We start from the raw sequence: 27,542 nt of genomic DNA on the forward strand, positions 1-27,542 counted from the left end.
TGTCAGTAGATGGCTTGCACAGACCCAACACTTAGCCTACAGTCCAGTATTAATATATTACAATACATATTAACTGATGCAAGTGGCTAGAGACATTCCTATATTTTATACTTTTGCTTGATATTATACAAGCATATTCCACAACCTTTGAATTAGAATATAATCATATACTTATCTTTCATGAAGCCAGCTTATATGGCATTATCATTGTATTAAGACACCATGTATTCGTTGTATGTCCATCCTTGTATTCCTGTGTTGTATACATGTTACCAGACACAAGCCTTATATGTTCAATGTGTGTGTTATAAGATTACTTCATGCTCGTTCTCTATCCTTGTAAATGGTTTGTTAAATGGTATGTGCTTTCTGTGCCCAACATTCCCATGAGAAAATGGAGCGCTGTTTGGGACAAAGTATATACATTTTAGACTCTTAGTTGTTTTTTGTCCTGATGAGGTTTCAGAGCTGAATTCAGAGAGCATAGTGCTTATTTAGATATAACTATAGATGTTATTGTTCCAGCAATGTGCAGATGGGATTCTTGCACATACGCACATACAAGATAAGACACACTTGTGTAGTTCTGGTCATTCCGCCCGGTTCTCAAGGCCACTTAACTGCAGACTTCGCACTTCAATGGGTCATAATAATATGTCCTGAAAAACCTTGAGTTAACTCCAAACTGTGCAGAATGTGCTGTACCAAATAAAGAATCTTCTTGGCACAGTCTCAATAGGGTATAAATACATTAACGTAATTTTTGGTCCTCGGACTAACAACTCACCAACTTTTAGGCCTCATCTTACTATCTGTACTTTAACTTCTTTCATTCAATTACTTAGTTCCTTTTCACTAGGCAAGACATAGTATTGTTAGATTAATTCCAAGACTTAGTCCTTGGATATATTCTTAAGGTATATCTACTTACTTTTTCCAAAGAACTAAATGACATTTTTTCCCCTCTATTATTACATTTATTCTCATTAATTCATATTCTATTCATTTTACTAATTTCTGTATTTGTTATTCCTTCTACAAATAATCTGATTTATTGAAGTAATTTTCCATCAGCTGGGTCTCACTGCATCATTAATATATAGGCATGATGTATATAATACAATTATTATTAGTATTTACTAATAAGATTTGTAGTATTTTAAAGATTCAAGTATTAGCTGGAAAAATAAAGGGTATCTTGTGGAGCACTTGCTTCTGTTTCACACATGAAAATAAAAGATTGAGCACAAGCTGGTCCTTGAATAAATTATTTAATCAATTACAATAATGACATTCGTGCATGTGCCCAATTAGTTTTTTTACTCTGTGCTTGTGCATTGTGGGATTTACATGTATCCAAGTGGTTTGAGTGTTTTGACTACGTTCACCAAAATTAGTTCAGATACATTTAATGATTCAGTGACCATTTACATTAATATATATGTGATTCCGGAAGTTGGTGACAAATGAGTGTCTTGTGTGAAATTAGTTAGTCGCTGAATCAACGATCAAAGGAAATTTTAATCCTTTAAAATGTGTATGTCTACAGACCTACAAAGAGAATTTAGTAGAGGTTTAAAGCATTATAAGAACAAAGCAAATCTATCATTTCCCTAGTTTGAGCTGCTGAGCATGGCTTTTATCAAAAGACAGCAATAGTCTTATAATAATTCTAATGAGTTTCAATAACATCCATACCTTTTCATGTATAAAAAAGCATGTCTGCATATCTATTCACTTCAGCAAAATGCCTAAATGTTCAAAGAACACAGCAGATCTTTCTTTTTTCCCAAAGTTTGTCGACTGCACACCAACGCTGAGGTAAAAAACCAGGAGCTGATATTAAAAATGTCTTAACATATTTAACACAGATCGGCTTAATCTGTTTAAATTGGCAAAAACACTCAATCAAACTATTAACTCATAAACATAATGTAAAAAGCATAACTTAATGAAGACTCGGGCACTGATATAAACTCAGATTATTCATTTAGATCAACATCAATGCTGATAAAAAACATGGATAAATGAGCCTTGTTGAAAGCAACTATGTAGAAATGAACAGAGCCACGTTGATTAGACTGTCTGACTGACGGCCTATTACGTAAGGGTTGTTTCGGCTCATGAAACTTGATTGGCTGGATGGTTGAAAAATCTGCTCAAAGTAACAAAACGCAAAAAAAACTGTATACAAATCCACCATTTGGACCCAATATGGGTTTAGCTTGGAAAAGTGTGGGGGACAAAATTCACCTTTTTAAAGAGTGCGGGGTATGTGTCCCCTATATCCCCTGCGGCTGCTTTGCCCTTGCACTTCAGAAAAATGCTAACTGTTTTCTGTTCAATTAAAACACATTTGGCATTTCATCTTAAGGATTCTAAGCAAATTAATGTCCATTGTAATTGGATTAGTCAATGTGAGCCCAATTCGAACATTCTTCATAAATGTTAATTCTTCATAATTCTTCATGTGTTTAATCTGCAATAGCAAGGGGCTTTCTTTTTATTAACCCAAATACTATCCTTTCACATAGTGGACAGATATTTTAAAACTTTTAATTTAATAACCTTGAACAAAACTGAAAATGACAAATTGGTATTTTGTCTCAAAATAACCTGATAATGTCATTGATTCTCATTAGCTACATGATTTTGCAACCATTTAAAAATGTATAAATATTAGATAAAATTGCATCAAAATCAACCTTTAGACATGACACGCAATGATCTCATGGATCAGGAAAATGTTGCAGTGTATAGTGACAACCAGGTGTTAAGAAATGTGCTGTGGTAGTTTTTTGTTGCTGTTTATTATTTTGGGAGAATATTAAATCAAATGTGCCTGTTACCCCAGGGGACCTTTAGCCCAGGGTTTTTATCGTTTTGGATTTTAATGTAGTTTTTATTTCTGTTTAATATTCAATTTATTATTTAAAATCAATTTGTAATAAAATTATTATTTTAAATTATTAGTTTTAGTATTTAATGTCTGTCAAAGCTAAAGCGTTTACTGATTTCATTTAAAATGTCTAACACCATTACATTTCTCAGGGCAGTCTTGTGTTACCTAGTGGCATTTTCATGTTTAATTAAGTTAGACTGAAGATGTTTCAAATTGTATAATATAAGGTGAATGTGGGTAAAGTGGGACCGTTACGCTTGATCCCCATTGTATGTGTATTTCCTTAAATGGTTAGAAATAATTACTAAACTAATTTTTGGGAAGAAAAAAAGTTAGTTTTTGAGGTTTTAAATTGATGATATTTCAGCATGTGTGACAGTCTGGCAGAGCTCATTTCATGACCATCGGTGGGAAGACTGATGATTTGAGGTAGCTAAATCTTAGAGGTAAAGGTGATAATAAAGTAAAAGTTGACTAAATGTTCAATATGATGATGTTTGATGTGAAAGTGTATAAAAAAATATATTTAGAAATTCCAAATAATTTTTAGGTAGGTGTTTCTCTGTCCCACTTTACCAAAACTGTCTGAAAACAAATCTGGGATTTGGTAAAAAGAGGGTCTTCAAAGGTTCGTCCATGTATTTATTATTTTTAAATGTTTTGCTTTTGACTAAAGGAGACATGCTAAGCTTTCTATAAAAGAATAATATCATGTTATGTGGCATTTGGATCATAATTAAAAGTGCCAAGAAATGTAAAATTTCCCACAAAAGGGTCCCATTTTGCCCGTATTTAGCCCCTTCTTTGCTTAAATGCTTAAAATTGTTACCAAATAGGCTGTATGTATTGTTGTGTATACAAAACTAAAAAAAAGTTTCAAAAATGTTCAGATACAATCTATACAAAAATGACATTGAAGTTGATATCAGAAAACTACAGTTTTCTTAAATTTGCAGAAGCATTTATAGAAGTTGTTGTTCTTAAAATAGTTATTGCATTAAATAAAGAATTAAAAAATTTGTGTCAAATTTGTGTCAAATTTATGCACTTGAAAACTGCATTGACTAAAACAATTGATAATATTAAATGATTTTACTTATACAGTACATTGTCTGTATAAGTCTTTGTCACTAATCCCCTTATGAATTACAGCTGTGTGACAGCAGCTGTATATCAAGAGCCAAAATGAATGTTTGTTATAATATAAATTAGTTCAATTGTACTAATTAAAGTTTTGCGGCCAGTTGTGTCTCAGTGGTTAAGGCTCTGGGTTACTGAATGAAAGGTCAGGGGTTCAAGCCCCATTACTGTCAAGATACCACTGTTGGGCCCTTGAGCAAGGCCCTTGACCCTATCTGCTCCAGGGGTGCTGTTTCATGGCTGACCCTGTGCTCTGACCCTAGCTTAGTTGGGATATGCAAAAACAACTGCATTTCATTGGCTCTGTACCTGTACTCTACACAATGACAATAAAAGTTGAATCTTTATCTGAACAAAACATAGAATTTCTTTATCATTTAAGATGAGTTTGGCAGACATATTGTTATTTGTGTACTAATAAAACACCCACTGTGTGAATATTTAACATAAGTTTCCATAAGATCTTAGTTGTTTCGTTTTCAGACAAATAAGAACAAAGATTAATCCTCAGGGTTTTATTTTATTGACTTTGGCAGATGCACCACTTTTTTCTTTTTCTTTTTTTTTCTTTTGCTTGCAGCACATTCTTTTTTTTTTTTTCAATGCATAAAGATCCACACTGGAAAACCAAGCAGTGATGACTTTGGTTGGCCTATCCTCTGGAAGTTGTTCGACAATCCCTCAACAGAACAATCTGGGATGTTTTCATGTCCTTCTTGTTATGGGATCCTTTATCAACTCCAGGATGTTTGATCAGCAATTAAAATGAACATTGGTGGTATCTGCCTTCTTGTTTAAACCTTTGGTCAAAGAAGCCCTTCTAGCCAGAAGAGTACTCTCGTTGCTGAGGTGATAAGATGTAAAATTTGTATCCACAACAACGGTGCCTTTTTTTCTTGGACCGGCTCTAGGAATGATGGGCAGACACGTTGGTTCCAAATCTAGCACTTTTTTCAGCACAGCAACAGGCTGTAGAGGCTGAGATTTACCTTTCACTACCCTAATTGGTCTGCTCACAAGATTGGGCAGACAGGGAATGGAAGGGAAGACTGAAGACTCAGCTTTGGTCCAGGGAAACTTGAATGAAGGATCTGTGATCGTTCCATCAAAAGCTTCGGTAAACTTGTCAGAAGATCTGGGCCCTCGGCGCCCTGGAGGTCTTTCGTCTGGATTCGGCATCTTTGAGCCAAGCTCTGAAGGCCTGGGCCCTCGACGACCTTGAGGTCTCTTGTCTGGAGCCGCAAACCTCAGTCCTATCTCTGGCAAGAATGGTCTAAAATGCTTGCCTTCGACGTATGGACGATCCAAGAGAGTCTGTTTGTCTCTCTCCATAGTTTCTAAATGATTGGTTGAAGTTTTCCAACAGCAACAACAACAAAACTGCAAGAATGAGCGATGAGCAAATAGCAATCACAACAGTCAAATGCAAATGTAGCTTTGATCGACACGATCTTCTCTAGAACATTTAATGCTGCAGTGATTATGTCGTCACACGCAACTTTGCTTGCGTTTGCAAACACGCACTGAACGTTCTAAATACGTAGGCAATCTCTTCAGAATAAACTTAACTTAAAAACAATTGGCATATCCACGTGCCTCCGCATTGTTAGCATTTCGATTCAAATGGATGTAAATACATACAGTGTTTAGCTTGTATTCAACGTATTAACACGCACCGTTATTTTAGTTTTTTCCCCTATAAACGGCATTATACTGGATTTGATTTCAGGATTCCTCAAAATAAAATCTCAAAAACATATTTATAATAATAATAATAATAATAATAATAGCTTAATAATATACTATTATAATTAAATGTAGCCTATACAATTATTATTATTATTATTATTTTTAAAGGCAGTACAAAATCATTTCAGAGGATGTTTGCAGAAAGAGCTAAACTGAAAACTAGTTGCAGCGCAGACTATTAAATAGAATGCAAAATTTAATGTAAGTTCTTGTAACTTATTTGAATATGACTTGCAAGTTGCCAAGGTGCGAGTTAAAGACATAGTTGGCATTGGCTTATTATCGAACCTCCATTAACTTTAATGCTATCAACAAAAACGTGGTGATTAAGACCGTCTCATTTTCTACAGAAACAGAGATTTTACGTAAATAAAAAACAGGTAATTTTCGAGCTAACATGAAGAGGAGTAGCGTTTTCGAGTTATCATGTCACTATCCGAGATACAATGGCTGCAAAAGGTATTTGAACACTTCAGTCACACTTAAGCATGTATGAATCTTTTGCATCAGATAACAAAATATTAATTCAAGTGACATCTGCAAACAAATGAGGCAAAATATTTTCTCAGAACTAACTTAACTTTTTTGGCCATTTTTGCACTTACTTTTTCATCTTCATTTTCAACAGGAGCTTTTGTTTTATATTGTGATATTTAAAACCTAACACATTTTTGTGCAATATTTCACATGAAAACTGTGATTATGCACAGCAGATGCCCTGGGTGCCTTTCTGTCCTTGTGTATTCATTGGAGTTTGGAGATGATGTGAAGTTTATTCTTAATTTAGTCTTTGTTCCACATGCCAAAAACAATAACAGAGACTACAATCAAAAGAGCAAACAGATATTAAAATCATATAAACAATTCAACAATCTCTTCCATAATTAAAACAATTTATTTACCCCCAGGCATTCAATTGAACGCAGAATACATTACATTATGTCTAACACCATCAATCTAATTCACTTTAGCAAGGAGCCCCATGTAAATGCCATGTTTACTTTCATGTTTTTCCACACAGCAGTGTAAGAATGCGTCTGGGATGCTGATGGTTTAATTGGTATGGAAGTTTGGCTGGAAAATGTCAAGAAGAGGAATAACTACCACATTAGATATGTAGGTGGAGAGTTCTGCAGACTTCTGAACCTGAATACTTACTCAATAACATTTCCAAAGGGGAAAAACTTTGTACTTTTATAATTTTATTTAGAACTTCAAAGAACATATGCAAGTAATCACACTAAGCTATCTAGCAAATCAAATTAAGCTCCTGCATAATTTACCTTTATTTATGATGTTGGCAAGATACTGTCACTTTTAATTAAGATTTTAGCACAGTTCATATAAAGTTTAATGTCTCTACTTTTGCCAATTCAAAAGACCTCTTTATGTATTTCAACTAACTTTCAACCCAAAAGCTCAAACATATCCTCTTCAACATTCAATTCTAGTGAAAATGTGGTTTTTGTTAATGCCAATTTATTGTTTAAACCAATTAAAGAGCAAAATGCAATTAAAACCATTCTCACAAATCTACAAAACCTCAAAGTTTAAACTAGCAAAATTTGCAACATTTACATTAAATATATCAAAGAAATCAAAATATTTAAGTTTGCAAGGCATAACAACACATTTACTAATTCATTGAATGTAACATTTAGTGACAACGCAGCACTGGCTCAACAGGGCAAGTGACAGTTCTGTCAACTGACCTCTTTACATATTACCACCAGCTTTGAACCCAAGACCTCTAACAAATCTTCTTCAGCATGCAATGTTTTGATTCTTGTTAATGTGGCAGTTTATTCTCTTAAATCAACAAGTCAGCAAAATGCAAAGCTTAAAGGGATTGTTCTCCCAAAAATGAAAATTATCACATCATTTACTCCCCCTCAAGTCATCCCAGATGTCTATGACTTTCTCTCTTCTGCAGAACACAAATTAAGATTTTTTTGAAGAGGATCTCAGCTCTGTAGGTCCATATAATGCAAGTGAATTGTTTTTGAAAAGGTTTTTGACAAACGGTTAGAAATTTTTACATATAAGCATAAGCTAATTAATGAAGGACAATATGGGTTCAGACCCAACAGATCTACTTCGATGGCCATAATTGACGCCACAGAAGAAATATCGAAGGCTCTAACAAACAAAATACATGCAATAGGAATTTTTATAGATCTCAAAAAAGCTTTTGATACCATTAATCATGATATATTACTTAAGAAATTAGAACTATATGGAATACGGGGGGTTGCTGGGAAATGGGTGAAAAGTTATTTGAGCGACAGAGTACAGTTTGTTCAAATGGGTGAGCTCTCTTCTGGATGTCTTGACGTTGCTTGTGGTGTCCCGCAGGGGTCAGTATTGAGCCCCAAATTATTTAATTTATATATTGATGATATTTTCAATGTTTCTCAATTGGTTAAATGTGTATTGTACGCTGATGATACAAATATTTACTATAGTAATGATAGTTTGGAGCGACTGATTAGCGTTATAAACAAAGAACTAAGTAAATTTAAAAAATGGATGGAAAGCAACAAATTATCCTTAAACCTAGATAAATCCAAAGTGATGTTTTTTGGAAAGTATCAAGCTGATTCGCAGAAACTGGTTGAGATAGACGGAGTACACATTGTAAATGTTCAGGAAATAAAATTTTTAGGTGTAACGATAGACAACAAGCTAAGTTGGAATGCCCACATCAGACATATTACAACTAAAGTCTCCAAAAGCCTTGCCATAATAAGTAGAGTTAAGCATATTCTTGAGTATAATGCACTCCATACCCTGTATTGTGCTTTAATACAGCCATATTTAATCTACTGTGTAGAGGTATGGGGCAATAATTACAAAAATGTAATACAGTCACTTTTTTTGCTACAGAAAAGAGCTATACGAATTATACACAATGCCGCCTATTTTGAACACACAAATCCTCTCTTTCTTAAATCAAAGCTATTAAAAATGCAGGATCTTGTAAAATTATATAATGCACAGTTCATGTTCAAAGCGTATCACTATTTATTACCTGTGAACATTCAAAATATGTTTTCTCTTAAGGAGCAGTCGTACAGTTTGAGAGGATTTGGAAACTTTGTGGTCCCAATGGCGGGTTCCACCAGGAGGAGTTTTTCTATGTCTGTTTGTGGGGTTACTTTGTGGAATAATCTGGGGCTTGAATTAAAGCAGTGTCAAGGCATTCACAATTTCAAACGTCTTTACAAACGAAAGGTCTGGTTCCATTACAATGACATTGTGGTTTGATTGTATTCATGTTGTGTGGATTGTTGGATTAGTTATTATTTAGTTACCCTTGTGGTATTCCGTCTACCATTGTTGGTAGTTGTTCGTCATTATGTACTCTTGTGGTATTCCATCTACCATTGTTGGTATTTGATAATCATTGTTATGTACCCTTGTGGTATTTCGTCTACCATTGTTGGTATTTGATTATCATTGTTACCTGTGCAAATATCTGTATATTATTAATATGTATGGTATGAATGTGTGGTTTTGACTTGTGCAACCACTGTTTCTAAATGAGGTATTATTATTAAATCCATATATTCTGAAGTGATATAATAAGTGTGGGTGAGAAACAGATCAATACTTCAGTCTTTTTTTACTATGGGCTCTATTATCATGAGTGCACAAAGAGCAGCCATGACCATGTGCGATGTCTTATACAATTTTTGTAAGCACACTAATTCTAAGCACAATTTTTGTGCCATGCAGTGCAAAGCGCAAGTGGGTGTGGGTTGGACTGTTTACGCTTTCTGAGGGTGTATGTGCGCAAACTGTGGGTGTATTGTTTGTTAATTAAGAGGCACAAAGCGCAATTTGCTATTTTCCTGAGTAATAGGTCATTACACTAAGATGTTTTAAGGTCTGTTTTCAGCGCAAAGTCTAAACTCAGTTCCTACATTTGCAGTTTGGGGATTCCACCAGCAGATGGTAATAAAGTTCATGTCCAAACTCAAAAAAAAATGGGTGAACATCAAATTATGACCATCTCAGTTTTAGCCATTTCATAAAACAAACATTTATGAGATTTGTGTTGTCATGGTTTATTTTTCAGTGATTATGTTTATATATTTACAGTTGTATTTATGATCTAATTTGTATTGGTAATTTTCGACCTGTTGTCTTATAGTGATTCACTGTAAAGAAGTCACTGTAAAAGGGGCCGATAGAAGAAGTTAATAAAATAATAAATTAAATGTTTGGATTTGGTATGATTTTGTTTTCCACTTTTTTATTTGATTATATTTTAGTTTAATGTGAAGTGTAATTTGAATTTTTTTCAATTAATGAATTTTATTTTTCAAAATTAAATTCAACCGGTAATGAAGTGAATGTTGAAACGATCACTTTTAATACTAGCCATGATTTGTGTGTTTCTAAATGAAAATTATTAATAATGTTTACATTCTCTATAATTTAACAAAACGTACATCAAAAACCTGACATAAATCACATTTTCTATGCGTATAAAAGGAGCATATCACTGTCATAGAAATATATCTATGCTTCTATTTCATTGCATACAGTCTATTCACACTACCAACTTCTTATGAATGTGCTGTCTTTGTTTGTATCACTGGTGTTTGACAGGGAATGGACTATATAATATAATAACCTGAGAAATACCTCAGAATAAAATTGCACTTGACCCAGCCCATTAACACTTTGCACAGGAAATGTCTGCAAACCCACTTGCACCTAGACTTAGCGCATGCTTGCGCGAAAATACCAGAACTTCATGACTATGTCCATTGATTTTGCGCTTATGATTAAAGCATAGCACTGCACGGAGTGGTCTTAAAATAGGACCAAAAATCTCCACCTTTGACTAGCCCAGACCAGTAGGTATCAATATGCACAATGAATGTGAATCACCAAAAAAACAGAAGAAGAATATGGAAGTTAAAGTGACAGTGGAGATTTACAGTAAAAGAAGGATTGCGATATTGATCTGTTTCTCACACACACATATCACATCACTTCTGAAGACATGGATTAAACCACTTAAATTGTATGGATTACTTTTATGCTGCTTTTATGTGATTTTTGGAGATTCAAGATATGACCACCATTCACTTGCATTGTATGAAATTACAGAGCAAAGATATTCTTCTAAAAATCTTCACTTCTGTGTTCTGCAGAAGAAAGAAAGTCATACACATCTGGGATGGCACGAGGGTGAGTAAATGTTGAGACAATTTTCATATTTGGGTGAACTATACATTTAAATCTTCATGCAAAATTGACCCCATAAGTTAATTGCTAATTCTGTCCGTACTTTGGAGAGTCGGAGGACCTCATCAGAAAAAATTGCATTTGCGTTGGTAGGCTATCATGAACTTTTTTTATGATGCATTAATTGATCTCTGTTAATGTTAAATGCAATTGTCTTAGTTCATGTAAGGTCAAAGTGCATTAACTAATTTTAACATATATTTTTTTTATTAGTAGGCCTATATGTTGAAATGAATATTAATATTAACCGAGATTACTAAGTGTCAAAAAAGTATTGTACATTGTTAGGTCATGTTAACTAAAGTATAGTTTAGTAATGTTAAAAATATAACTTTATTGAAGTGTTACCAAATTATCTGTTTTTAGTTTTTGTTCTGGTAATGCAAGTTTACTTTAGGTTTACATATAAGCATTGGGTTTGGGCGGGTCTTTTAAGACAAATTATAATTAACTTTACATATAAAAACAATATCTACAGTAGGCTATGTCCTCATTCAGGTAACTAGGCACATGCCAGGACAAACTACTAATTAACGGGCTGGGATTCCCCCTAATTCCATAACCCCATAATAATTTGTTCTAGTGGAATGTTCTAGAAAATCCGCACTGTCGAGTGCACAGTAGCTATAGAGGGGCATTTGGGATCCCAAGAGCGTTAACTGTATGTCTCGTTTTAGATGTCAGTGATATCTGTCCTGCAATTGTGAAAGAATCTGAAAGTCGACAAATCATCGTTTACGTTGCCTTAACGTTTTGAAAATGTAATCCCCACTCCCCATGTCTTTCTATTCATCCCACTACTGCAATGCATCAGTCTGTGTATCCCTCCCCTATCAATGTTCCCTCCCTGCCCCTCCTGCCTATCCCAAACGCACGCCGCATCCTTACAAACCACGAGACACCGCCAATGAACGCATTACTGCGGTGGATTGCAGGTGTGTTGCTCCGGTTCAAGAGGATTTTTGTGCACATTACTATTTCAGAACCGAGCATATATGCGGGGAACAGCTGCAGGCTATCGAACGGCGGCATTTTTGGTTTATTTTCGTGACGCACGCGCAAAAAACTGTCACCGCGCGACTCATTGAACGATATAACAGCGCGAGCGGGGCGACTTCAACGGTTTTTACGAATGGTGGTGCCGGAGGAAAAGCGCGAATAAGCAACTGAATGAAGAAGACACGGTGAAAAGGAACGTCATTTCGACTAAAAACATGTGGTTATCGGTAATGGTAGGCTGAGAAGAGCGTCCCAATGACACATGTACCATTGTTGACAGTGGAATTATCGTCGACGTTGTTGACATTTGCCTCAAACACATCCTTGCATGCCTTTCATCATATCACACTCATTGAATATTATTTAAAAGACTAGGGAATGTAATTAATCAATTCCTCTGTAATGTAGACGCATGAATGATGTACTGTTGACATATTTTGTTGATCATTATGCGCTGTTAGACATATGCCTTCATGCTTGATAGTTGGAAATACAGACGCTTTGTCAAAATAACAGAATATGACCAAATGGCATAAACAATAACCACATCCGGTCACACTTATAACATGTATCAGTAACGTGCTTTAATTTTTAATGAAAGAAATGCACAAACATTACATCCAGTGTTGAAGTGCATTAGACCGCATTAGGCAGTCTGCTAAATTAGTTGTTAATTTATATATCCTATAATATAAATTCCTCATATTACAGTATATATTTAGCAGGTCATTACTTACAATTGTCTTTAAGTCTATCATTTGGAACTGATGCTAAGAGATACATCCTCACAGTCACACATTAACCTTTCAAAAGCTATAATTCACAGAGTACATAAGCAATATACAGTATATATATATATATATATATATATATACACACTGTGGCGCAAAGATTGGTTCACCTAAATTATTTTCTTAGGTTAAAAGTGTAACACTCACTTGTCTTCCATTATTTAAATATATCTCTCATTCTAGATCACAAACCTCAGATCCAAGTCTTCCACTATCACAAAAAGAAAACTTTGTTTATTAGTGACTATCCCACTATATATTTTAGAAGTCAGATTAGATATTGATCAAAACATTTGTATCACCTGAAACCGAATATTGAGATCATCATTAAAGAAGATAGCACAGAATAGATTCTGCCTCAGAGCTAAACAGCTGAAGAAAACATCCTAAGAACAATTATAGACATCTGAGTCTGGCATCTCAGCTCGTTTTACTTTCATGGAGTAACTGAATACTCCATGCCTGGACGTATTGGACAGATCGCCTCACACAGAAGACATCACATTCTCTGATACATTGGACTCATTTGGTCCTCAACAGCGACTAAAGAAAGGAGGATCCATCATTAGGGTCTGAACTAAGAGGGAAGCCCTACATCATCTCCCTGTCTGCCTCTGGTCTGAACTGTTTTCTATACTGTCAAGCTCATCTGTTCACAGATCCAGAGGACGTATTTCCCTCGCAGAGCTTCTGTCTCACTGTGGAGTACTTGTCAAGACCTTTGGCTTTTCTGTCAACTGTGTGATACTGTGTTTTGTGTGTGTGTGTGATTGTGTTTTTGTGTGAGAGATACACACAGAGACACGACTCCGAAAGGAACGCCTATCATCAGTGAAGATGTCTGCACTGCGGCTTCTGTGGGTTCCTGTGCTGATGTGTTTAACACAAGGTGAGTGTTTTAAGCTATGTAACGCTTGATATGCACATTCCAGACATTACAATCTGCATCTGTCTGTGTCAGTTAGGCCATGTAAAGGGAAGAGGTCGCTTCTCAGTGTGTAGGGGAAATCCATTCATGTTCTAAAACTAAAATGTATGTGATGCTGTCAGTCATAATGCTGGCATTTTCAAGTATTTACATAGATAGATAGACCGACAGAGAGACAGACAGAAAGAAAGACAGACAGACAGACATATAGATTAAACATATGTGAAAGCCAGTGCCAGTTGTAATGAATTCTTAGATGTTAGCTTACGTAATAATGCAACTGAATTGAGTGTTGCTTTTACAGCATGGATGTGTTTAGTCTGCTGACCAGTTCAAGGTAATTTAGCACCTGTCCAGTAGTGTTATTTCTATACACTTTGTTTATTCAGTCTCAGCTCACTTTGGCTGTGTGTTTATGGTTATTAGGGTTCCAAAGCCACCCAGATTGCTCAGTAAAACCCCAAACCAGCTGTAACTCTTTGTAAAGCATGTTTAATGGCAAAATGGAGTCATTTTATGTGGTCAAAATGGTTTCAGTCAGCAATGTAGCTCTTGCCTAAACTCCCTCACTTCTGTCATAGATTGCTATTATCTCTTAGTCAGTTGTGATCAGGGACTAAAAACGAAATGTTTTTCATTTTGGTTCTTTCTGAGCAGAAACTTTATTTTTTTCTTTCCGGTTCGGGCGTTCCGTTGCCTCCTTTCCAAATCATAACCAGCTAGAATGAAATAAAAAAAATGGTTAATAACATTATATATATATATATATATATATATATATATATATATATATATATATATATATATATATATATATATATATAATTTAAATATCAGTACTATGTGCTAGGGTTGGGTGATATACCAGTTGCAGTGTTACCAGATCTCTCTAAAAAAAATCAAAAACAAGCTCAAAATAATGGACTTGTCTCAACCAAAATAAGTGAACATAATAGTGAATTTTTTTCCCATGGGGAAACAATCAACATAAAAATCATAACAAGCAAAGTGTACAATAGCCTTTATAAAATAATGATAAATATATCCCCAAAATTATTTAAAATATTTCAAAAATACATCTAAAACCGATGATTAGCCAAAATGTCTCTATCCTGCATCATCTTAAGTGGGTAAGATGTAATTTTATTGGAGTGGAGTGGTGGTGATGTAGTGGTCTAAGCACATAACTGGTAATCTTGTAATCAGAAGGATGCTGGTTCGAGCCCCACAGCCACCTCCATTGTCCTTGAGCTAGACACCTAACTCCAGTTTGCTCCAGGGGGATTGTCCCTGTAATAAGGGCTCTGTAAGTCGCTTTGGATAAAAGCGTCTGCCAAATGCGTAAATGTAAATGTACATTTTTAAAGAAAGCAACGGTTCCCGTTTTCGGTTATGTTCTGCAAAAAAATTTCAGTCTCTGTTTGTGATGCTTTTTTTTGTGGTGGGTGTCCAAAATATGTGGCTGTCGATGCTCATAAGTACCCTGAATATCTTTCATCTGCAACAGCAAGGAGGAAAGAGATGGAAATATATCTCACCCCCAGGGAACAGGTGTTATCACTTGTTACACATGTTTACGCAGTGGAAATTGTTATTTCCCCTCATGTCATGCGTCAGGACACCATTATAGGGATAAGTTTATATCCTGTACTACTGACAAAGCACCATTTACCTTCTGTTTAGATCAACCTTTTGTTGTGTTATACCTGTATATCTCTGATGAACAAATGCAAACCTTCTTTATCTTTTGCCTATTCCCACTCGCATCAGATCCTTGGATTCCTGCCAAAGTATTATAAATGATCGCAACCATGTCATTGTTTGTTGTTTTTCTAAGACTGTGGCTATAGCAACAAAATTTATGTAAACTTCATTATTTTCGGATGCACATAATAAACCATGCTTAACTGCATAGTGCATACAAATGTGTTCATTTAAATAAAAAATAACGTTTATATGCAAGGCATTTAGCAGACAATGTTATCCAAAAAGTGACTTAAAAAAAGTGCTTTAGCTTCACATATTCAATATTAAAACAATATTAATAATGATTTTTCACCTGTGCTCGCATTTAGGATTTCATTGATAATATCTATGTTTCTGTGACGTGTGTGTCCTTATTATTGATATAATATATTATTATTTTATTTCATAAGGAGGAGTGAAAATTTGTGGAGCACTGACTTAGAACAGAATTAGACAGGAAATGGGAAAGCTCAAAAAGGAGAACTGTTACACAACAATACTTGTTTACTACATGGCTCTCTGGACTACTCGATTTTGATTAGTCAATGGCACCATCTATCGGTCTGATATGTCTAAGTAACAACCATACTCCACATATCAGACTGCTCATCTGAGTATTGCAAGCCATCTTTACTACTTCTGGGTTCACTGTGCGATCTCTTCAAGTAAGCTAATAAAATTATTATTATTAAACTTAAATCAATCATTTCATGTGCATTTATTTGCCAAGTAGTCTTTTAAATGAGCTGGATAATGAGTAGTAATACAGTCATTAATTACTAAATAAACCAACAGAACTATGATGCAACTCTTAGGTGGTATTTAGTTCAGCGATTATTTTCTTCTCTCATAATGACATAATTTCAATGCAAATCAATGTTTCATGTCCATTTATTTGTTTATTTGGTGAGTAGTCTTGTAATAGGCTGAATAATGAGCAGTCAGGTCATTTACACAGAATAAACACAAACAGAACTGTGACACAAACCGGGGTGGATTTCAGCTGTTAAATTATTTATTTCTTCTCACATAATTACATAATTTCAATGCAAATCAATATTTTGTGTTGATGTATTTATTGATTTGGTTAGTAGCTGTGTAATAAGCCAGATATTGTACAGTAAGCTGGTTGTAATAGCAAAATAAACCCCTTCAGGCTGATAAATGACCCCTGTCCTTTGTGTTGTTTTTGCGACAACAACCGGCTGACTGTACATTATCCCTTGCATAATACCTTTTTGGTAAGTCGTCTCTCAGATTCACCCAAGAAAAACATTAGCGGGATAATTCACCCATATATGAAACTTTTGTCATGATTTACTCGATTACATGTTCCAAATCTGTAGGACTTTATTTCTTCAGTTCAACACAAAAGGAGGTGTTGGGCAGAATGTTAGCCTCAGTCACCATGAACTTTAGTACATCGTGTTGCATACAACGAAAGTGAAAGGCATCAAATACAACATTTGCCTATAAGGTTAACAAATCTCATTTTTGTGTTCTACAGAAGAAATAAATAAATGTGGAACAACAAGAAGGTGAGTAAATTGTGACACAATTTTCATTTTTAGGGTGAACTATCCCTTTAAGGAACCAGTCCAAAGGCCCACATTTGGAATTGTTTTATTCAGAGGAGTTGAAATGGAGGAGTGAGCATGGATGATGAAGCATGTGTGAGAATGAAAGTGAGACACAGAAAGAGAATACCCTGTGATCGCCTGGTGGTGACTTACATCATATGGTCTCAAACTGTCCAAACTCAAATCTACAATATCTGTGTAAAACAGTTAAAGGATGGGCAAGGAGGAGGCGAGAACCAGCTTGTCAACATAAATAATAATTTAATAAGAAACTTAAAACACAACATAAACAAACACACATGCGGACATGCCCGTAATTCTCTCTCTCTCGAACAAAACTTTATCCCTCGCGCTCCTCATCAGGCCGATTGGGGACCGGGCGCGCGATATTCCGACCCGGCCCCGCCCCCCCTCCACTCCACAATCTGATTGCAAAGAACACAACCAGGGCTGGTTCATTTTTTTTCCACTTTCAGGTTATGTCACCAAAGAACAATGCAGCAAATTAAGCAATCTTCTGGTTATGCATTTAGAAGCTTGGATTATTTAGGAATATATCATCTAATATCTAATCCCTTAGCTAAATATCTGAGTATAAAGTGCAGTTTTGGCATATCCAATCCTCCGGCTTGGATCAATTTATCAAACTAGCAGTACTATGCAAGATCTAATATTGGTAGTAATAATGCATACAAGTAGAGTGTAATAAGTCTCAGTTGACGTCTGAGTTTGGGGTGGAATTCATTATTTAATGTTGTACATTCTAGCAGCATTCTTTCCTTTACATGAAGATGATCTTATGGTTGGAGTTGGCATCCTTCTTCTGAAGTCCATCATAATAGACTGAACTGATGTTTGGCTGGCACTGGCTGCATTTAGTCATCATCACACAGCGACACATAGCAGTCAGCCACACCCCCACCTCCACAAACCCCTGCCACACGACTCAGGCCGGGGGAACCGTCAGACCTGCCACAACCCCCCCCCCCAACGAGTTGCACACCAAAGTTTAATACTTAAGTGTTGGGGGTTTACAGCAAACCTCGAAACATAGTAATAGTGATTCTTGCTTTAGTAAAGCAGACCACTATTTAAAGGTTGCAGTGGAATAATGTCACCAAGAAATATGATTCAAATGTCAAATGAAATGCATTTTTATTTCACTTAATTACTATGTCATGCTAATCAAATTACAATCTATAATGGTTGTAGTGGCTTACCATGAGAACAGCAGTACTGAGCATTAGTGGCTTGTAATGATAATGATATCTGATCAGGGCCATTGGTACAATGTTAGAAAGGCATAAAGCAGAAGGGAGGCAACTGTTAATCATTTAACAGCAGCTGAAAACAAAGACCTAGAAACAGGCAAACCAATGAGGTGCGAGGTCTGTATCCGTAGCAGATTTTCAGCAGAATCCATCACTGCCATGCTGCCTCGGAAAGCTGTGACATAGGTTTTAGGGTCTGGTGCTGTGGAAACTGGTATACGGTATGATACGGTATGAAAAGGTGTGCCTGACTGTGTGTGCGAGAAAAAGGATGAGAGGGTGGGGGAGTAGTGCTAAATCTGTGCAAGGACAGACAAGGACAAATAAAGGATTATGTCTTTGTAAAGCTCACAGCTACATAATTGAAGAGTTGAAGAAAAAAAAAGAGGAAATTAACAAGGTAACACTTAACAATAAGGTTCCATTTGTTAACATTTGTCAACATTAGTTAACATGAACTAAAAATGGAAAAAACATTTACAGCATCTATTAATCTTAGTTAATGTTAATTTCAACATTTACTTATAAATTGTTAAAATTAAAATTTTTATTAGTTAACATTAGTTAATGCACTTTGAACTAACATGAACTAACAATTCATTTTATTTTTATTAACTAACACTAACAAACATGAATAAAAGCTGTAAAATCTTTCAAATTGTCAATTGTTTGTTCATGATAGTTAATGCATGATCTAATGTTAACGAATGGAAGCTTATTGTAAAGTGTTACCATTAACAATCCCAGCACATAAACACACAAATACTTGCTCAACAACAGTGTTATTATTGTTAATAAAAATTACATGTAAACTAAAACAAAACCTAATGCCAAAGCATTTTCATTAAAGAAAAAAATATAAAACTAGCATAATTGGAAAGACAAAATTAAAATGTATTTTCATGATGGTAGAAAAGTTACATTTCATTCAGAAATGTTACAATAAAATAAAAATGACCACAAATCAATTTAGCTTTTAATACAGTATACTGTTAATATACAATTTCAAACCATTTCAACCTGCCCTCATAAACATAAAAATGCCACTAGATAGTGATAACATCCATGAGAAATGTAGTTGCATTAAGCATATTTGAATGATATACGTTTATGCATTACACTATTCCAGCTTTAAAATGCAAAAACTAAAATGAAAACTGACAGAGTAACAGAGAAAACAATGAAAACAAAACTGATTTGAAAAGACAAACTGAACATAAAATAGACCTGAAAAATAAATGAATTAAAATCTAAAAACTAGAATAATGCAGATCAAAACTCGATTGTGGAAAAGCCTTCAATATCTTGGAGCTACAAAAGAATTGGCTTTGTCTTTTTATTCAGATTGCATATAGAGAAATATCACTGCCATTTGCCTTTTACCCTTGACCAGTAACTAACAGAATCTTTAATTGTGAATTCATTTTAGAGATTAGATTATATAGTGGGGTAGATGCAGATGAAAACATCTGGGGTCAATAGGACATATGTCAGACCACAGTGGTGGGAATCCTGTCTGCCATCAATAATATTATCATGAGATCACACATTTGGTAATTTGGTATTAAAGAGCCATTGTTCCTGTGGAAAGCCTCCACCCTGGAGCTCAGTGTTTCTCATAGATCTTAGCAATTTCCCTGGAGGCCAGCATGTACATGTCACCCCTACACAGTTTAAGATGGTTGGCTGGCATGGAAATGTCGCCTTGAGCTGCTTGTTTCTAACCAGAAAACCTAAATCAATTCTCAGAAAATGACTTCTCTCTCTATAGCTCTGTCACTCTCATTTGCTCATATTCCGCCCAAAAAGTGTACTTTTATTAAATTTCCACTGAAATGCCAGTAATTCAGATCTTTAATGCTTTAATGTAATCCTAGGATTAAATGCCAATGGTGCTGTCTAATCTGGAATAAATTGCATAATGTAATGATCCCTCCTCTGCAGTGACATTGACAGTTTTGAAGGGAGTTTTTGACCGTGTGAGGTCAGATTATTGTGCTTATGTACTGTCACCTAATTTCTTTTTTTTCCTCCCATCCTACAAAGTGTTCATGGATGTACAGTACATGCTCATATTCAGTTTGCCCTCTCCATTTCTATAGTACCCCATAAAATGGGTTGATGAACAGAATTTTCCTGTGTTTACATATTTTCTATTAATACAGGGAGTTGGGAGGGGCAAACTTTTCTTAAGTAGCTTTAGGGGCTGTTTACCATCTAGTGTGCTCCCAGTGTAGTATTTATGTGATGATGATTGTCTTTCCTCCTGCATCCACCCTTCTTTTTCCTCTCTGTAGCCAATCAGAAGCCAATACATCAGTGATATGTCAATGATAATAATTTATGTCAATGAATGTAATTCTGAAGTACTTTGTTAACTGTCTCCCTTCTTTTTCCCTCTCTTGTCCCCTTAATTGGTGTGGCAGTGATTTTTAGTCTTTTCTCCTTTCTCTCATCCATCAAGACTAAATTATAAATGTTGTTATCCTGAATGGTACAGTAAAGTGATGCTCATACAAATCTAAACGACTTTCTAAAAAACATCAGTAAATATATAATGTAATGCTATAGCTGCCATTGATATAATTCTAGGCAATATCTGCTCACTCATTGATGCATGTGTGCACTGCTTCCTGTCCCTCATCTCATTACACATACACTGCACACATCTCCAGAGGTCAGAATTGAAAATAGTACAAGATCATTGGTTGAGAGCGATGCAGATGTCTCTGTGGAAACTGCAGGGTGTGAGAGAGAGAGAGAAAGATACTTGGAATTACAGGTGTGTTCCTTTCTGCTAGTGTTTGTGATATCCTGACATATATAGAGACCTGCACCTATATATGAAAGCAGATTAAAGACCTAAACTCAAACCGGATCCGCTCACCACTTTTTTATTTCCCCTCAAAACATTTTGTGTGCAGACAAAAACAAAAAGCCATCAAAGCAAATACTGTTTTCAAATGCACCGTTAATACAGACTATAATAATGCACAGTTTTCATGAGTGGAAATAAATCTTGGAAGATAATGCTCTGCCTTGAGAAAAAAAATAAGCCAGCATGCAAAATTTCAGGCAATGTAACGCACGCATAAAAAGAGAAAAAAGAGACACTTTTTTCCCCAGTTTTAGTCATACTAATGCCTGTCTGTTCAAAATAGCAATGAAAATAAGAGGGCATCATATAGACTTATAGAGCATCTTTTAAGAAGTGAAGCAGATGTGTCTGTTTCTGTGGCTAATTATGTCTCGTTCTTCCTGTAGCATGGCTCTGCCGTGGGGCGTGTGTAGAGGTTGACTCTGACACGGAGGCAGTGATGGGTGATGGCTTCAAACTGGGTTGCATCTCTTGTAAGATGCGAGGGGAAGTGCCAGCTTCTGCCACAGTGGACTGGTGGTTCATGGCCAAAGGCGAAAGTGACTTTACACATGTGAGTATGAGGTCAGGGGAGATCAGTCTCTCTTCTTTTTTTCTCCCTTTTTCTCCCCAATTTGGAATTCCCAATGCTCTCTAAATCCTTGTGGTGGCATGGTGATTTACCTTAATCCGGGTGGTGGAGAACAAATCTCAGTTGCCTCCGCAACTGAGACCGTCAATCCACGCATCTTATAATATGGTTTGTTTAGCGCGTTACCATGGAGACCTAGTGCGAGTGGAGGCTTCACGCTATTCTCCGCGGCATCCACGCGCAACTCACCACGTGCCCCACAGAGAGAGAGAACCACATTATAGTGACCATTATGTAGGTCCATACAATGCAAGTGAATGGGTGCCAGAATTGTTATGCTCCAAAATGCATATAAAGGCAACATAAACGTAATCCACATGACTCCAGTGTTTTAATACATATCTTCAGATCAAGAAAAAGAATGTGAAAGTAATCTGTTTCTCATCTACACATATCATATAGATTCTGAAGATAATGATTTAACTATTGGAGTCTAATGGATAACTTTTATGATGACTTAAGTGCTTTGTGGAGCTTAAAAATGTGTCACTTTCTAACTTGCATTGTATGGACCATAAGAGCTGAGAATGTTTTCTAAAAATCTTCATTTGAGTTCAGCAGATGAAAGAAAGTCAAACACATCTGGGATGGCATAAGGGTGAGTAAATTATGAGAGAATTACCTTTTTTGGGTAAAATATTTCTTTAAGAACATATCCCCAAAATTGCATAACCGAAACATGTCTGAATGTTTCTAATTGTTTTTAATGATGATTCTCATTAACGTAACAACAGTCTTTTCTTTTCTATCTTTTTTTTTTACTGTATTACAGTTAAGAAGATGGTGTTTTAGAATTATTTTTTTATAAATAATCAGCTAAAATGAAAGGCAGTACAAAGGAAGTACTACTATAATGTAGTGCTAGGGGGGTTAAATGTGTGCAATTGTCCTAAAAATAATGTCACAGTGTTTAAAATGTTCATTGCCATAAAAAATAGGCTTATATTATTTTATAAATATAGTTTTTAAAAATATATGTTTTTTATTTGTTTCTTCTGATGTTGGAGTATACCAGGGCATTGTCTTAACAGAACTAGGCTACTGAAAGGACGAAATTAATATTTGTCACCTTTAAAATTGTAAAAATATAAAACAAAAAACAAGAAAACTGCAATACAAGTGCTTTCCCACTGAAACACACAAAAAAGCTGATACTTAAATTTTTTTGTGGTATTTTAAAACATCTAAACCACCAAAGCAGGCCTTCAGTCTTGAGAAACGACTGTTGCCTTTTTCATCCAAGGAACAATCAAGCATTTTTTATGATGGCAACATTTCATCGCTGTAGTCAGTTACTGCACATCATTTATAAAACATTCTCAAGCAAACTGAGAACCAATGGGCATCAGTGGTCACTTTACTTTTGAGTATATTTATGAGGGCAGTAAAAGCCCTCTGTTATTAGGGCAACCCCTAATGAAAGACATTCTTTCTTTGGATTACCAAAGTAGTGCGCAACAGTTTTTGTGTCAGTTCCAAACTCTGTGGAAAATCCAAATTTTCTGTATTCAAATGTATCTGAGTGAAACTTGAATACATTTTGCGTAAAATAAATGCATTTGTGATGTTAAATGCAAACATTTGATAATGTTAAATTGGATTATCAAATACAGTATTTGTATAAATCATTGTCATATTAGCTATTGGCAACCCTGCTCTCTAAATATTGACATTAGTATACATCATTAAAACACTAAATGGGCCAGTGAATTATGAAAATAAAATGAACACCCAGAGGTGCTAAAATGGTCGGCCACTCCTAAATGACTTGTGTCTGTTGACAACAAGTAAGCTCTAAGGCAATCTAGTGATTTTGTAGAGTTAGGAGTTAGTAGATTTGACACAGTTTATTTTTTAATATTATGCTAATGAGAGCTCTGTTTCTTAAATTTAGATCTACAGTTATGCAGATATGACAGGCTACATAATGGATGACCGTTTCATTGACCGCCTTGACTGGAACGGAAGTAAGAAAACAATGGACGTGCAGGATGGCTCCATTTACATCCTCAATGTGACCTTCAACGATACTGGCACCTATCGATGCTTCTTTGACCGGGTCCTCATCTTCCCCAATTATGAGTTTCGCACCAATGCCACCAAGTTTATCACCATCAATATAGTGGGCAAAGGTACGTTAGTCAAAAGAGACAATAGGAACACTGAAATCTACACCTTTGCCGTTCCAAACATGTATGACATTCTTCCGTTCAACACAAAGTAATATGTTAGGCAGAATGTTAACACTGCTCTTTTTATATAATGAAAGTGAATGTTAAACAGGGGCTATCAAGCTTGAATAATAACAAAAAACACAAGTTCATGATCCTTCAGGTCTGCACAATTAATCAAAATAACACCATAATTGTGATGTGGTGATTATAAAACTGCAATAGGCTGCTATTAAAGACAGATCAACATGGTTGTGTGCACTTCAGAATAAACGGGTAACACGCTGTTCTGTTTATGCTTGGTATATAATAGGTATATAGTACTTTTTATTAAGCACAACCACCATTACGGAGTGGTGGTGGTGTAATGGTCTAAGCACATAACTGGTAATCAGAAGGATGCTGGTTTGAGCCCCACAACCACCAACATTGTGTCCTTGAGCAAGGCACTTAACTCCAGGTTGCTCCAGGGGGATTGTCCATATTAATCGAGATACACATCAAATATTGTTAGTAGACTGAAAAATATCACAAATCTAATTATATCAGCCATATCGCCCAGCCCTGTGAGTCATATGAACTACATTTTTGGTGCCTTGTCATTCTTGGAGCTTGACACCCTGTGGTTACCATTCACCTTCATTGTATGGAAAAGAGCAGAGTCAACATTCTGCTAAACTTCTTCTATTGTGTTCCACAGAAGAAAGAAATTCATACTGATTTGGAATGGCATAAGGGTGAGTGAATGATGACAGATCTTTCATTTTCAAGTGAACCATCCCTTTTTTATGCCTAGAACTTTACAGTTTTTTCTTTAAAGGTTACAGTATTTATCTTTAGGTTTGATTTCTTTAAACATGCCAAAAACAACAACAACCACAACAACATAACTACCTATACTAATATATTTTATAGGATAATGAAATAAGCAAATAATAAATTACAAATTATATTGGAAGAGCATTCATTTTTTGTCTAGAGGTAACATTTTTGCTTAGTGTACGAAGTGACTTAAAATCCTGAGCTAATATATAATATCTGACAGCCAGTGATGACAATGCACTTTTGTTTTGCAACATATCTAATTTTGTGTTCTATGGGGACAATTAGTCATATGAATGACATGATAGTGAGTAAAATATTTATAATAGGATAGTTCACCCAAAAACTACAATTCTGTCATAATTTACTCCCCTTCATGTTGTCACAAAAGGAGAGGCGGAATGACAACCTCAGTCACCATTCACTTTCATTGTATGTAAAAGAGATGGAATAAAAGTGAATGGAGACTGAGACAAGCATACTGCCTTACAAATCTTTTTGTGGACATCTTCCTTTAAGTTCAACTGAAAATCAACGTCGCTCAAAAATCTGAGGGGGTTACGTTTGGATGGGCATGAAGCTTCTGCTGAGAACGTGTCTGTCCACTAGGACCAAGGTTAGAATGTCACATCATATGTGGTGAAGGTGATTAATCTGACATATTTGTGTGTATACTGTACTTGCTGTCTGAGGCTGATTCAGGGCCACATCAGCACCAGTGTCACTACTGATCACTGTGTCCACATAATACTGAGTTTTACAAAACGCTGAGTGCAGAACCCATAACAAATATGCTGATATAGTTCTTTGAACTTCTTTGTTTGTGCTGGACAATAGTCAGAGGGGTGGTAAATCAAACGTAAATGATCTAGATAGCTAGATCAGATGCGGTAGAGGTTTTTAAGCCTTTTTAGATAAACAACAGTTATGCACAACTACACCAGACCAAAAAACCTGAACATTTTCTGAATGCCAATATTAATAAGAATATTGAGAGTTCACCTAATCCTGTCAATCTCAACACAAAGGTAGTCTTTAACGTTGGACCCTTACATCATACCTATGACAAGTCTCCCTGTATCACTCCACCACCACAACTTCACCTTTATTTCTATTTAATTTTATTTGGTATTAAATAATTATATTTATGAGGTAGTCCGAGCTCAAGTCGAATATCATACCCACCATCACAGACAGCAAGCCAAGTCTGCAAGTCAACACATAGATTTCTGGAGAGAATAGATTGATAGGGAAAAAAAATGAATTCTATCACTCTCTCCTGCAGCTACTCGAGGCATGGCGTCCATTCTTTCTGAGATTATGATGTATGTGTCCATCATTGGGCTGCAGTTATGGCTGGTGGTGGAGATGGTCTACTGTTACAGGAAGATAGCAGCAGCAGGAGAAGAAGCACTGCGAGAGAGCGAGTGAGTTGAACTTCTATCTGATATACAAGATCTTTGAAATGAAAATATTAACAGGATAGACCCTTACCCTTTAACCCCCCTTCCCCACATTCTTCCTAGACTTTTATGATTGACAACTCTTAATGTTTTGATACGCTGTTCTCTGTGTTCAAAACATTTCAAATTCTTTCTTTTGTTAGTTATTCTCTTCTTCTTCACTCCCTTTTCTGTCCTTTCTCTCTTTCTTTACCTGCTTCCGTTGTCTTAGGGCGGAATATTTAGCTATAACCTCGGAGAGCAAAGATAATTGTGCAGGTGTAGCAGTGGGAGAATAACATAGGTAGGTTTATTAAAGACAAAAAAATGCCAAGTTCATATCTGTATTCAAGATGAATCTTCTAATCATCTATAATAAGTCAGCACAGTGTAATAATCTGCTTTTTGTTTCATTTCAGGGCCAAAAATCTCTCAAGCATAAAGCTCTCCATCCATTATGACATCACCAACTGCCTCCTCAGTCACCTTCACTGGAGCTCTGGGCAACCGCCGGTTTCAGTATGACAGTGACCAAACAAACATTCTAAACCATCAGGAAAAAACACGCTGCCATACATTGCGCAGACATGCAAATGTTGTTTTAACCTCGTGAGACCCCGAGTCTACATGTGTGGACATCAAGTTTTGGCTTCACTATAGGCTATGCATAATTATTTTTTTTTAAAGCCAGCTGATCTCAGTTTAGGAGACACTAGGCTGTCATTAAAGGGTTAAACTTTCAGCATGTTGCATGTGACAAAACAACACACCGAGTTTGTCTTTTCCATCAAGTCCTATATGTATTGTGCATTATCACATTGAGAATCAATGGATATACCCAAAAGCTGGAAAATGTTGTTAGGAGTTAGGATGAAAATAAGGTGCATTTCAAACTGTTCTGAGATGACTGAAGACAGACAGCATACTGGAGATTAAAGTCATTCACTAATTAGGGAGCAAGGGAGCATCCTATTGCTTTTCTATGCAGCCTAGTGCATTCACTTCTAACATCTGGTCAAAAGTTCAGTTTCATGCAGATGATGTTTGGACCACTTACCATGTCTGGCAGACATGGGAAATTGGAAATCAGTACATATATTCAGAATTTTTAAATGGTAATTTTATTTTAACATGGTTGGCAATGATTTGATGATGCTGACCATTACTTTTAATCAGAAGTATTTATCCAGCTTTATAGAAAATCAGCTGCAATGTCAATGACGTCTCAAA

The 27,542-nt window shown here is 35.7% G+C and overlaps 1 protein-coding gene across 1 annotated transcript; it reads left to right on the forward strand.

Annotated features, from left to right (window-relative positions):
* The first annotated feature begins 11,982 nt into the window (after window positions 1-11,982).
* Window positions 11,983-26,869, forward strand: LOC127657817 (sodium channel subunit beta-1-like). The gene is made up of 6 exons (XM_052146736.1): window positions 11,983-13,732; window positions 21,633-21,799; window positions 23,772-24,009; window positions 26,156-26,297; window positions 26,545-26,616; window positions 26,732-26,869. Exons 1-5 carry the CDS (start codon window positions 13,681-13,683, stop codon window positions 26,609-26,611), a joined length of 666 nt encoding a protein of 221 aa, XP_052002696.1. The 5' UTR covers window positions 11,983-13,680; the 3' UTR covers window positions 26,612-26,616; window positions 26,732-26,869.
* Window positions 26,870-27,542: the final 673 nt, after the last annotated feature.

Source organism: Xyrauchen texanus, chromosome 17, assembly GCF_025860055.1.
Source record: "Xyrauchen texanus isolate HMW12.3.18 chromosome 17, RBS_HiC_50CHRs, whole genome shotgun sequence".
Classification (NCBI taxonomy): Eukaryota; Metazoa; Chordata; class Actinopteri; order Cypriniformes; family Catostomidae; genus Xyrauchen; species Xyrauchen texanus.

Bases quoted from the DNA above. Each gene is read 5' to 3' on its own strand.
- LOC127657817 (XM_052146736.1), top strand. From the start codon at position 13,681: ATGTCTGCACTGCGGCTTCTGTGGGTTCCTGTGCTGATGTGTTTAACA. The intron at 21,800-23,771 runs GTGAGTATGAGG...TCTTAAATTTAG, and splicing joins GCGAAAGTGACTTTACACAT to ATCTACAGTTATGCAGATAT. The intron at 24,010-26,155 runs GTACGTTAGTCA...TCTCTCCTGCAG, and splicing joins CATCAATATAGTGGGCAAAG to CTACTCGAGGCATGGCGTCC.